General features: G+C 36.2%; 1 protein-coding gene across 2 annotated transcripts; it reads left to right on the top strand.

The window, feature by feature from the left end:
* The first annotated feature begins 2,804 nt into the window (after nucleotides 1–2,804).
* On the top strand, nucleotides 2,805–3,692 carry LOC129253062 (uncharacterized). Of its 2 annotated transcripts, none has more exons than XM_054891301.1 (2): nucleotides 2,805–2,848; nucleotides 2,943–3,692. In XM_054891301.1, the coding sequence occupies exons 1-2, from the start codon at nucleotides 2,828–2,830 to the stop codon at nucleotides 3,612–3,614; spliced, it is 693 nt and encodes a 230-aa protein (XP_054747276.1). In that variant the 5' UTR covers nucleotides 2,805–2,827; the 3' UTR covers nucleotides 3,615–3,692. The 2 variants fall into 2 exon arrangements, 1 of the variants encoding a protein (XP_054747276.1); XR_008583694.1 differs by having other exon boundaries at nucleotides 2,806–2,890; nucleotides 2,943–3,024.
* Nucleotides 3,693–13,935: the final 10,243 nt, after the last annotated feature.

Consider the following 13,935-nt stretch of genomic DNA (forward strand, 5'->3'; position numbering starts at 1 on the left):
ATGTTGCACAGGCCATCGATAATGTATGGCATTACGGACTACTTCATAAGGTAAAGATCTTACTTCCAAAGGAATTTTCGGACATTTTAACTTTGAATCTAAACAATCGATACTTCAGAATAAAACGCAATGGCACTTATTCAAGACTGAAGCTAATAAATACCGCAGTTTAACAATTATCCTTGGATCTATACTTTATGTGTTTATCACAGTTCACCTTCCGATCTCTAAAAATAGCATGGCGTCAACCCTCGCTGATGATACGTGAATTTTAGCTATTAATGTGACTCAGTCCACTCGTAAATTCCTGAAGCTCCTTAAAAAAATCATTGAATGGACTATCATGTGGCGTATAAAACTTAATGACACTAAATCAATCCATGTAGATTTTACCAATAAAAAAAATCCAACATTGTCCTCCAGGTATGTACAGGGTTGGCCATATTAAACTGACCCATGTGATTATTAAAAAAATATGGAAAAAGAAACATTTTTTTGTGTTTCATTGTAAAAAACATTTAATTTAGTTCAAGAAGATCCGTTTACATAACTTTTTGAATATGATATCGCGCAAGTGGTCGCCTTTAGCACGTATTTGGATATGTACAGGGTTGGCCATCTTAAACTGACCCATGTGATTATTAAAAAAATATGGAAAAAGAAACATTTTTTTGTGTTTCATTGTGAAAAACATTTAATTTAGTTCAAGGAGATTCGTTTACATCACTTTTTGAATATGATATCGCGCAAGTGGTCGCCCTTAGCTCGTATAGCGTAATGTGCCCGTTTTTCGGCGTTTTCCATAGTTTTGGCCAGCGTCTCGGCCGATATGGCGGCTATTTCCCGTCGGATATTGGCCTTAAGTGCGCCTAGTGTCTTTGGCTTGTTGACGTAAACCTTAGATTTCAAATTACAGTAAAAAGTTATAGGGTTACTCAATGGGTCAGTTTAATATGGCCAACCCTGTACATATCAGGCACGCAAATCCCTCTCTTAAATACTGCGAAGTATTTAGGAATGACGCTTGATGCAAAACTCTGCTAGAAAGAGCACATCAATGCGGAATTAAACTTTTAAATACAAAATTTAAATTGGCTTATGGAAGAAGTTCACCTCTCACATTCAAAATAAACATACTGGAAAAATTCAATGACTTTAAAATAAATTTATAAAAAGGGCAGTAAAGGCACAATGGTATGTGAGGAACACTGACCTACATCGTGACCTTAATATTACGTGGGTGTCTCAAGTCCTGAAGCAATATGCTGCAACTAACCCCAAAAGGCTCGAAAAAATGCCAACCCCGAGGATCGGCGTCTTACCCACCCAGATGAGCAACGCCGGGCACTTAAACGGTCTAACAGATGTTAGCTGTCTTACAGTATTTTTATATAAGTTATTTCGCATTCTAATTGATATAAAAATATTACTTGGTAGTTGCAACAAGGGGTAATTGAATGAAATATATAGAAGACTTTTTAAAATTGTAATTAAAAAAAAAATTAAAAAAACCTATTCTGGATACACTTTAATATGAAATAGAATATTTTAAAACGCTGAAAAGGAATGAAAGTGATGTATTTTTTATATTATAACTGGTCTAAAATTGGTTATTTTAGAAACATGTCGGATTTAAATTTTTTGGCATGCACGAGCATCTATTTTGCTGATACTCACACTTTGTAGGGCATCACCACTTGCTAACTTAGAAAAAAGATAGAGCACGAACTGGTCGAGCTGAAAGTGAACTGGTATTATTCTTGTTCATAACTAGTAGTTTTTCCTGCTGGGATGATTTGCCTCTATCAGACTGCTCTATCCGACAAGGGTTTACATTTTAAGTCAGTTATTGTGTGCATTTTTAATGTTTTTTGTTTAAATTGTTTAGGTATTTAGTTAAGTGGGCTTAGATATGCCAAACATTTCTTTTGCAATATTATGTTGACGATATTGTTGAACTTGAACTTACATTCCAATTTAAATAGCGTTCCTATCTGCGTATTGCTTAACTCGTCACACTATATATGGGGCTTGCCTTACTTACAAAAATTGTAAACAATCTTTGTACTTGTATAAAAAGCGTTGCAAACGAAGTAGGCTCAACACATTTCTTTTGTATTGTTAAGTGACAACACCCAGTGTTTCGGGATTCATCCAAAAGTATTAATAATGAGAAACCTCATCGTAAGTGCAAATCAAAAATAGTTTTGTAAAGCTTCACATAACTTTAAAAAATTAAATTGGTGACTTATAAAGTAGAAAATTATATTTTGCAATGTTTATTTTTCCCGTCACCGTAGTCGAGTGAGTTTGTGTATGAAAAGTATTAGGTGCATTCGATTTCGAAGCCCATTGTGAACATATTGACATATTTCATATAAGCCTGGACACAAATTACTCTTTATCTAAGGTAGTTTGGTTTTGAAAATATTAAAATCGGTAAATAACTACGCCCAACTTCCTTATAACGATAATTTCCAGAAAAAAAATGATATCTCTGTTATGAATAAGGCGAAAGCGGAGCCAATAAAAATACGTACGACTCAAGTTCGATATAGTGGACTAGTGGGCATCCATTTTCGGTAAGGGCGTGTAACTCAATAACTACTTGCTCCCCACTCCATTTAGATATGGCATTAATATTAGAGCTCGGACAAAAGCCTAAACTTTCTGTAGCTAATAAAATATGACAAAAAAATAAAGTTCCATCCCGACCAAAGTTAGCATTTCTTTACTTGTTTTTAAATATTATTTGTATGCAGAAATACTATTGTAGGTTTGTCAATACTTGCCGAGCAGTGCCGAGTTTCGTATTCGAGGAAACCAAATGGTAGTCATGCACCAGCCGGTTCGTCTACGACGGCCTGAGTAGCTACTTATAGACATATATGTAAATACAATTTGTTAATAAAATTTTCTCATTACATTCCTCAATTCCTCAGGCCGTTTGCTTACTGGCCGTAGCCTGTGCCGATAAACTAGGCTACAACTACCATCCTGTGCCACACTCTGAGCAAGGACTTTCCTTCACGCCCGGAGCCAAGAGTACGGATTTATCCATTCCATCTACCTCTGCCGCAGCACAACCGGTTTCCGCGAACACAGAATACCGGAAAGAGTTCTACAGCTACTCGGCGCCTGAAGAAGTGATTGCTGGCCACCAACAAGTTGCCAGTGCATTGAAGAAAAGTTTGCGCGTTGTCTTTATCAAGGCACCACACAACGCGGCTGTAGAAAATGCCGCCCTCAGCTTAGCCAAACAAGCAGCAGATGAGAAAACCGCCATTTATGTGCTTACCAAACAAGCTGACATCGGCAGCTTGACGCAACAATTACAGAACGCACAGCCGAAAAACGTACCACAAGTGCACTTTGTCAAATACCGTACACCACAGGATGCCATAAACGCTCAGCTCGCAATTCAACACCAATATAATGGTCTGCCCGGCTCAACGCGTAATTCCAACGAAGGTATAGCCCCAGTGCTAAATTTTGCTTCGCGGGTGCCAGTCGCTGCATCAGTCCCACCTGGTCCCGCCTTTCAGTACCTGCCTGCTAACCCAATACCATCACATGAATACCTGCCGCCTAGCCTGCGCCGTTTTCGACAGTAAACATGGCTTTTGCTCATAGCCATTTGCCGTACTGATATTTTTGTTTTAAGTACTCATTGCTAAACAGGTTATAACTCTTCATAAATTCATGCAATAAATACTACATACCAAAATATTTTTCAAAAAGAAGCTTCTGGAATTTTACTGTGAAAGTTTAGGGAAGCCTTCAACCGTGCACTGTCCTTAACGGATTGGCAGTGGAAGTAAGACACAGTTGTTAAACGAATTCCTTTAATACCGCACTGCGAAAAACAAATGCCCCTTCGTGCACGTGTGTGCGTGGGCAAGCGGCTACAAATTAAAATAAATCCATCAGTACGGCCCACGAACATTTATTCTGAAAAGCGTGTAGAAGATTACTGCAGAAGCTGAGCGTAGGTTCTGCAGCCGAGTATGCACATGCAAACATACATATGCACATACATCTACGCACATACAAACTACATATCAAGTTCAATATGGCTGGGTGGAGCAACGTTTAACAAGAATTTTGCTGAATTCTTCGGTTTACTGTGGGAATTGTTTAGTATGTTGATATAAAGCTTTTTGGCAATGCTTCAAAGGCTAACTATTACTCAACTGATTAGGAGCAGTTGTATATTAATGAAGCCCTTTTGAGCTGGGTAGTAAGCCTCACAAGACATGCAACATAAATCTTAAGAATCCCAAAAACCAAGATCTTAAGCCGTTGCAATTATAACCAAACGATGTTTTTGTTTAGATATAAAACTTGTTTTCAAACACAAGAAAGTCAAATGGGTTGGGTAACATTTTGTCATTCAAAGCTTATCTTTAGTGTCTCGCTAGAACAAGAAAGTACTTTAATTCGCGTTTTTTCATTAGCAGGTTTTTATTATATTTTGAGAGCTGTCACAGCTTAATGGCATGTATTTTTGCAGATATTAAGGAGAAAAACTAAATTTTTTTATTATTATTATGTCTATGGTTTAACAAGTTTACTGACAGAATAGAGTACAAAATATCTTGAAATGATTACAAATAACACTGTGTGACAAAAAAAAAAAAAAATTAAATATATTTTTATGGAGACCTAGCACAACTTGTGGCTATAGAAAAACTAAAAAAAATGGTATAGGAGAAATTTCCAATACATCCCCAAAATCTCATTTTATGGCCATAAAACCGTTTTTCAGTAGGTTGATGTGAAGAATAACTCCTAACTTCGCCAATTTCCATCCGATTTCGAATTTGCTTTTTTAGTTCGAAAGAACAAAAACAAGCCTTTTTGATAGTGTGTTGACATTTTTTCTGAAATGACAACTGACGATACTGTAGACGGAAGTATTTGGAATTTTTTTATTTTTTCCCTATTTTTTCGTCTTTGACATAATTTTTACGATATTATCCGATATTGAGGATTTTTTAGTACACTACTGTTATAGTAAATTTAATTTTGCGTCGAATGAGCTATATTTGACTGTAATTGAATTAAAATTAATAGAGTTGTGTGAGTTTTAAGATTTTTTCTTTTTTTTTACTACGAGATTTGGTATGCGTTTCGAAGCATGAAAATGATAACAAGTGTCATTATAAACACATAATATTTATTGGAGTATTGTGCAGTGCGGTACGGTGCAGTACACAACGGAACTGGTTCCAAACTTAAAAATGCGTTGGAAACGGCCCTTTGGAGTTTAGTATGGTACGGTACATTTGTCATTCTCTTCATCAGTTTTGAGTACCTCTCTGTAAGAAATTCGATCATCATCATTCATCTGAAGTCAACTAAATTCCATTGTTTAAATCGAGAAGCGAGCGTTTCAGATTGTCTTCCCGATAGAAGTAAATCCCGAGAAATATCCTGAAAATCTGAATTTGATACAATGTGTCGTTCTGAAGACTTAGAACAGACGGAAAGTACTCTTCTTCATCAGGTTTATTGTTATCAGTTTGATCATCATCAGCAATGAGTTGAACTTCCTTCAGTTCATGACCTGCAGTTGAGTCAATCATATCGTCCAAGACTACGGGGTTCTTAACAGTTGCAACATCAGCATACTTTATGTGCTTTCGAGTTTTATAATGATGACCGTTTACGTCCATTTTACAAAAATAACAATCATCTGGTTTATGATAAGGCTGATGATGCCACATCATCGGAGAATATTGAGAAGTTCGACTTTTCTGGCAACGTTTTGATTTATATCTCTTGAATTTTAATGAAACAAACAATACAACTTTGACCTTTTAATAAGGTTAAATTATAATAACAAACTTCTTTTGTTAATCAATGTACAGTGTGAACTTTGGTACACTTGGGAGCTTTTTCATATTTCTATTGAAAAAAAAGTGCTATAATATGCCAGATATTTTCTTAAGTTCTAACCAGTTCTGTTGTGTGCAGTACAGTGTACTCTTATGTATACATATACACTCCAATTAATATTACGTATCTATAATAACGCATCAAAACACGTCCTTATTCCCATTTAGCGTAAGCTATACTTACATACCAAATTAGTAAAAAAAAAAATAAAATCTTAAAACTCACACAACTCTATTAATTTTAATTCAATTACAGTTAAATATAGCTCATTCGACGCAAAATTAAATTTACTATAACAGTAGTGTACTAAAAAAAAAATCCTCAATATCGGATAATATCATAAAAATTATGTCAAAGTTGAAAAAATAGAGAAAAAATAAAAAAATTCCAAATACTTCCGTCTACAGTCTCGTCAGTTGTCATTTCAGAAAAAATGTCAACACACTGTCAAAAAGGCTTGTTTTTGTTCTTTCGAACTAAAAAAGCAAATTCGAAATCGGATGGAAATTGGCGAAGGTATGAGTTATTCTTCACATCAACCTATTGAAAAACGGTTTTATGGCCATAAAATGAGATTTTGGGGGTGTATTGGAAACTTCTCCTATACCATTTTTCTTAGTTTTACTATACCTACAAGTTGAACTAGGTCTCCTAGAATTTCACTGTCGCACAGTGTAATTCAGCGACACAGCATTGCTTGGGGTATTAAATTCCCTAATGGTACGATAAATGGGAGCATTATAGGCATATTGCGTTCTCACATTTCTACAAAAAAATGGAAGCCCCAAATTCATTTTTTTTTAAGAATTTTATTTCGCGAATTTTTTATTAATAAACAAAAAAAATTTGGTTTTTTGTATTCAGGTCTGCGACATTCTTGGAAGAATTGAGTGTACATCCGCAATTTTAAATGATTAAACTAAAAACCATTTTTGAAAATAATTTTAATGTATAGATAAACTGTATGGCAATTTTGAAAAAAATATATTGACTTCTTCATTTTAAATAATTTTAATGAAAATCAGGGAAAATATCGCCGTTTACAGGTATTCGTCCACTTAATAAAGTCGTAAGTAAAAGATAGCCACAGTACGGATATAGGTGTGTCAAGAGACTTGACATTTAAGAACATTAGGCGATAAGAACCCGACGGCAAGGGATCCAAAAAGTTTAAACAGTGAAGTGCGAATTTGCGAAATACTTTCTGTACATGTTCTGCCCTATTTATGGCCATCTGATAAGACGGTATTCAAATAAACAACGCAATTTCCAAATGCGACCGAATCACCGAGAAAAATAATAACTTAGGTAGATAGGGAGGCTAGATGGCAAGAGTACCATGGACACACTACAAGTAGCACTAGAGCGCCGTTTTGATACCATAATGTAAACCACCACTTGGGAAAACTTTTACAACTTAAAGTCCGAAAAACCATCTACAGCCGTCTTGCGATGTTGACGTAGTGGATGAGAGAAACGGAATCTAGGCAGGAGAGCTACTTCAGGCTATCCCCGAAAGGCACACTAAAGAACCTTAAGCGCCTAGCCGTCAGTCCCGCACTTTTGCTAAGAAAGTATTCAACAGTCTTTTTCTCAGCCGGATCTTCACAGCTTCTCAAATGGGGGTTGCACGGAAGTCCAAGCATCTCCGCATGTGTCCCAATCACCAAGTGACCGGTGACCACCGTTATGAGTTTGGAAATTGAATGGCTGGGGAAACCCAGCATTTTAAGCATCCTGATTCTGTCTTACTGAAGCCAAAGTGCTTTTGAGATAGCGCACGATAAAAAAGAAGTCCATTTGTCTTTCGCTTTTTAAGAAAGAAATTGTACAGTTTACCCTTAACAACGGTCAAGGGGACACCGATGTTTGAGATGTGGATAACTGAAAACGTTTCTGTCGACCATTTCGTGGTAAGCTTATCAGCATCTTAATTTCCTTCCATGTTTCCATGCCTTGAAACCCAGATAAGAGAAATGTTTCCTGCACGTTCGATACGTTTGTTTTCCTCCTTATAGGAGTTGACCAGAAGAGAGCTGTAACATAGCAACGACAAGGCCTTGATCGCGAACTCCTCTGCTTGTAAAACACTACTAGTTTTAGGATTTAATTTGATTCTGTTGGTGAAAACAGAGGTACCTATGTCCGTGCAGACTCTCCCCTTTTCCAATTCGGCCTCCTTGGAAAGATAGCTCTAGCACAACCCTCAAAACCCGGTTTGCGGATGTGGAGATCTGTACGAAGTATAGAGAAGGAAAAAGAAATCTGTCTCAAAATGCTACCATATCCTACAGGAGATTGCCTCTAGAGGCCAACCTCTTTTAACCTAATAGCGGTCTGATCTTGAAGATAAAAAATAATACCTCATAAATAACTTACAGAGGCGCTATACCTTACAAAGCCCAGCAAAAAAGAGTACCATTCCATCTTTGTTGGGCTAATTTAAAGGACTGACGATAGTGAGATTTTAGACTTAAATGTGGTGTTTCTCTTCTGTAGTAAATGAAATGATGCTGCTTGATGGAAATATCTCTCTTTTAAAACTGATTTTTTTTCGACCAATGCACTTCTTATACTTCTTAATAGTTGCCTAGTCGATTTAGGCCGAGTTCTACATAGAGTGCCAGCTATTTCCTTCTCTTACTAACAGAATCCAACCAGAACCACCAGGAATCTGAATATTTCCCAACTTTTTCAACCGTAAATCGACCTATTTCGTAAGCCTCTGATGTTAAAGCACTTTTTGCCTTAATGCCAATGTGTTATATTTATGTTGACACTTTAAAAACAATCTGAAGTTCAAGTGGCAAACATGAGATTCCCACCCTTTATGTAATTTTCACAGAGTACTTCATCTAATTTACGCAACCGCACCTTCTGCCTCAGTGGCTTTGTGAATAGGCAAAACATTTGCTTTTGGAGCCACAATAATCCACAGATAACTCATCAAATACTGATGCATACTGAAAAACGCATGCCATTGCTTTGTATTTTTTCAAGAGTGAAGATAGAGCAAATCATGTCGTACTTACTAAAATATAGTGGCATAACAGCATCTGTGTATTTATGTACATATGTATGTACTTGTACTTTCTGCTCATGTGCATAACTTCAAACTCACTTAATACGTTTCACCTTGGCGATAGTAATTTCTTGTTAATGTCCTAAACCGGATCAAACCGCAGGCAATAAAGCTGTCGTCATTGCTTGCTTAGTATCATCACTTAACTCGAGAAGTTCTGAGTGCGTTGTTGTTGGTGTTATTTGATGCAGGTTACTAGTGTTGTATTACGAGTATTTTTATGCTTTCGTGATTCCTTTCGGCTCACAAAATTATAAATCTACACGTAAGCACATAAACTTGATACTCCATCATACACATACAAATGTATGTACATACATACATACAATGTTCCAAATCCACTAAGGTACACTCGCGCTATGCATAGCCTTGCCTCTAAAGGAAAAGGTGGATGCAACACAACGGTGGCATACATGCTGATTAAGTGCCATGAAAAAGAATTGACGGTGTTGAGTGGAGTGCTTATATTTCACTTAGAACGGCATAAATGTTGAGATAAGTGCACTACGTAGGTACTAGCTGAATCGTCAAAGAAGGCAAGTATATGTACTACTAACACACATACTTATATACATACATATACTTACAGTAGATTGCATATAGCATTTAAAACATTTACGCATATGTACCCGTAAAATGCTACATGCCTGGACTAAATATTCATTATGTATCCTTTCAAGCATCGACATGCGGATCTTTGCAAGCATCTGCCTCTGCTGGCATCCTTATTTACTCGTGCCATTAAAAGTTTTGTGAGTTTGTATGTGCGTACATACATACACGTATTTAGATTTATGGGAACTATTATTTTGCTTAAGGCTGCTCAAATTAGGGTCTACACTCAAGACTGTTATTTGCTACCATCCGTACTAATATGTATACATATGCACATCTTTGCGTATTTTTGTTTGTATTTGACGTAGCTGGGTTGACAGTGTTGGTGACAGCTGTTTGTAAAAAACTATTAGTCGCCTCAACTATTGCAAATGATGCGAATTAGTTCCGTTTCTCTTTTTCTCTGACACCATTTCGCCCGGCAATAATTACCTCAGTGCATAGTTGCGTATGTCTACGAAAATACGAGTAATTGCATTGAATGCTTGTGATTCTGATTAGAGTGTTTGAGTGAGCGTACGAAGAAGGAGAAATCAGAAGAGTTCATAAAAAAAATTAAGATTCACCCCACAAATTTTAGAAGAAACTCAGCGGCTCCCTGATATTATTGAATGAAATATATGGCAGTATTGGTATCTCAAACGATTTCGAATAAATTATTATTAAATTATTTTCACCGTTATGCTTCCGTGGATGAGTACCGTTGCTAGGGTTTGCGAATAGGTGTAAATTTATTTCGTGACTTCATAAAGCTTCATTTTTATTGACAACTTTTCAAAGCCGTTATAAATACCTATGTAAGTGGCCTCATAATTAATTGATTAATGATCTTATATTAAATGTGTCACCAATAACTGAAACCCGGTAAATATGATTTTAAGTTTATAAAAAATCTTTAGGAAAATGCTATTTCGGTGATGTGCACAAGTGACGAACAGTTTGAAGACTGAAAACCGGTTTAACAGAACAGGGGTATAGTCAAACCTCGATGTATCGAAGGTGACCAAGGTTGGACAAATATTCGTTATATATACTTCCATTATCTTTTAGAATGTCAAAACTTCGATAAAACGAATAGCGCAAAACTTTAAATTTCATATACGAGGGTGGTTCAATAAGTAACCGGATTTGATGACAGAGGGCGTTCCTGAGGGAAGTTGGTGTTAGCATCGTATTTTGTCATCTATCAAACGACGGCAAAACAAATTTCAGACTGATTGGATTTGGCAGCTATTTAAGTAAAACGTATTTCGTGATTTTCGCTAATATGGAAAAATAGCAGTACCCTTCGGTAATTCATTTTTTGTTATTGGAAGGTAAAAACTGCGAGAAGATAAAAGCAAAGTTAGATGGTGTCTATGGGACGTGGGTCATGGGACGGCAGACGTGGTTACAGAGGAAATCATTCAACAAGTCCACGAAATGACTGAACTTCGAAGCAGTATTTGGAGCAATTTAAGCGAGATCCGAAGGAACATTTGTGTGGAGTTGTCACCGCTGATGAAACCTGGATTCATCATTACACACCAGAAACTAAGGCGAAGGCAGCCCCATCGGCCGGAAAGGTCATGGCGACGACTTTTTGGGATGCCAACGGCTTTATCCTTATGGATTTTTTAGCAAACGGAAGAACGATCACTGGAAAATACTACAGGCACTGCCAAATTGCGTGAATTGCGTTATGAATTGCTGCCGCACCCCTCCTATTCAACCGATCTGGTTCTCTATGACTTTTTGTCGCTCCCTAAATGAAGAAATGGATCGCGGGGGGAAAAAATAGTTCCAAAGAGGAGGTCATCGCCGAGACAGAGGCGTATTTTGGAGAGTTTGACAAATCCTATTTTTTGGAGGGCTTCAAAAATAACCGGAGCGTTGAGAGAAATTTATCTTTCAAAATGGGGTTTATGTTGAAAAATAAAAAAAAAATGAAAAAATGGTGTCTTCATTCCTAACACGGCTACTTATTGAACCCTCCTCGTATAAATAATTTATTACAGCTGTTTGTTTGTTTTTATTTCCAGATCAACACTTTTGATTTTTTTTTTTACTGAATATAACATTAAAATTTTTCAATTGGGGCGAAAATATTCTCTTATTTTTTTTTAACACTCATTTTATATAAAACATTAAATCGAATCAGTTATCCAATCCTCAAATATATAATGCGGTATATAGTAGAATGTTCCACCTTGAAAAATATTTATGATATTTTTATTGCATTTTGTTGCATAAGGAAATCGACTTTCTATTCAATAGTAAAACAAAGTGTTGAACCAAGGATTATTTTCCAAGGCAGCACAAAGCTTAGGTAGTGGGGGTGCAGAAATGTTGATCGGAGAAGCGAAAATTCTGCGGTAAGTAAGCCCCAATCCTGCTGTTGAACCAAAATCCTGTTGTTCGCGACGAAATGACGACAAAATGTATCCTGAGATAAAATGAGTACAAAGACCAAATTTTTAAGAAACCAAAATCCTGCAGCTTGAGATGAAACGACAAAAATTTTCAGTTATTTTTTTCAGCACTCCAAATTACGATTTACAACATATTTTCAAAAATGTTTCCCTTTATATACAACAACTATTTCAATCAAAGCCTACTTATTTTTACAGAAAAACAGCACCTACTTACCTACTTTTCCCAAGTAACCAGTGCTGATAAACCTTAAAGTATAACTCACAAATGTCATATACTGTTTCAGTTTACATTATGAGTGAATATTTGAGTATTTTAATATTCGTTGCGAATGCCATTAGGGCGATCCAATATAATACAAAGTAATAAGCATTAAGCTCAAGGCATTACACTTCATTATTTAGAGGATTTTGCTAATGGGACTCTAACCCTCAAATATTCATAATTCGCTAATATGGCGCAAAATAAATCACCCTATCGGAAGATTTTTAACTCTTGCGAATAGCTTCGCACGTCAATCATATTTGACACATGTGAACTAGAGAGCTGCAGTGAACAAACAGGCAAGCAACGGAGCACGTAAAGATCAAATTAAATCTCCTAACTCCCGTAGCCGAATGGTTTATTGCGTGACTACCATTCGAGAGTGCGTAGGTTCGAATCTCCGTGCATGAACCCCAAATAACAGAGCCATGAACACCTGCCTCTCGGCAGGCAATAGTAAACATTCGCGTATATTTTGCCATTAAAGAGCTCCTCAGAAAAACCATTTGCCGTTCGGTTTCACTTTGTGAATAGTGCAGCATCAAAGTAAAGATATCCAGTTCAGAAAAGAAAGAGCGATAAAGTGTCGACGGAGTTGCAGTGGGTTAACCTGTAGAAATTTCTTCCGAAATATGTAACATACAGTGGTTCAAAGCTTATTTCAGTACCTATTTCACCCTTTCACTGTAGTGGTAATGAAATTATTATTACAATATAGAGTATTTCAGTATTCTTTCAGTATATATAATTTTCGATAGAAAAACGAAGTTGCTCTGCATTTGAGAAAGTATTTGCAACACGCTAGGTGAATTTAAAAGTTTTTATCGGCCGAATACGTAAACTTTATTTTGGGCCTTAGTTTGCATAACCATTTTCTCCTCCTATTGTGGTATGCGTCTTGATGTTGTTCCACAAATGGAGAGGCCTACAGTTTTAAGTCGACTTCGAATGGCAAATTTTTTATGAGGAGCTTTTTCAAAGCAGAAATACTCTCGGAGGCTTGCCATTGCCTGCCGAGGACGACCGCTAATAGAAAAACTTTTTCTATCATTTTGGAGATCCCAACTTACGTACTTCCAAATTACAGTAATGGACCAACCCATTCGTCTACGGCGGCCGCAAAATGAGACTCTAGTTTTTAAAATAATTTGCCGGACACACGATTGTATGGAAACACAAAATTCTCGTTTGTAATGAAAACCTATGTGCAAAATTTTTTATCAATCAGCCATTTTTAACATGCAGGGCTTGATTCAAATTTTATTGATGATTTTTATTAATTTAAAGTTCAAGTATGTAACTAGAAACTCAAAAAACTAGACCCTACTACTAGCATTTGAAAAAAGTGAACGTGCAAGCGAAAAAATGTATAATTTTTTAATGAATCTTTAAAATAGAATATCTCGTAAACGGTTAAGTTTTGAACATCATGCCATATAACCAACTTAGCAAGAAATTACCCAAGTAATAATTTCAATATCTATGTGGGAGATAAATGTGGAAGGAATTACACGCATTTCCCCAAATTATTTATATATCTTTCCTCGTATCTAATTTTTCAGTTTGTCAGTTGTACCAAATTTGAGTGAGTTTTTTTTTATTTATTTATTGAGTCAATGAAGACTAAACATTTCTGACAGATTAGTGAACAAAATTCAGCT

Source organism: Anastrepha obliqua, chromosome 1 (assembly GCF_027943255.1).
Source record: "Anastrepha obliqua isolate idAnaObli1 chromosome 1, idAnaObli1_1.0, whole genome shotgun sequence".
NCBI lineage: Eukaryota > Metazoa > Arthropoda > Insecta > Diptera > Tephritidae > Anastrepha > Anastrepha obliqua.

Bases quoted from the DNA above. Each gene is read 5' to 3' on its own strand.
- LOC129253062 (XM_054891301.1), top strand. From the start codon at position 2,828: ATGGTAGTCATGCACCAGCCG. The intron at 2,849-2,942 runs GTTCGTCTACGA...TCAATTCCTCAG, and splicing joins TGGTAGTCATGCACCAGCCG to GCCGTTTGCTTACTGGCCGT.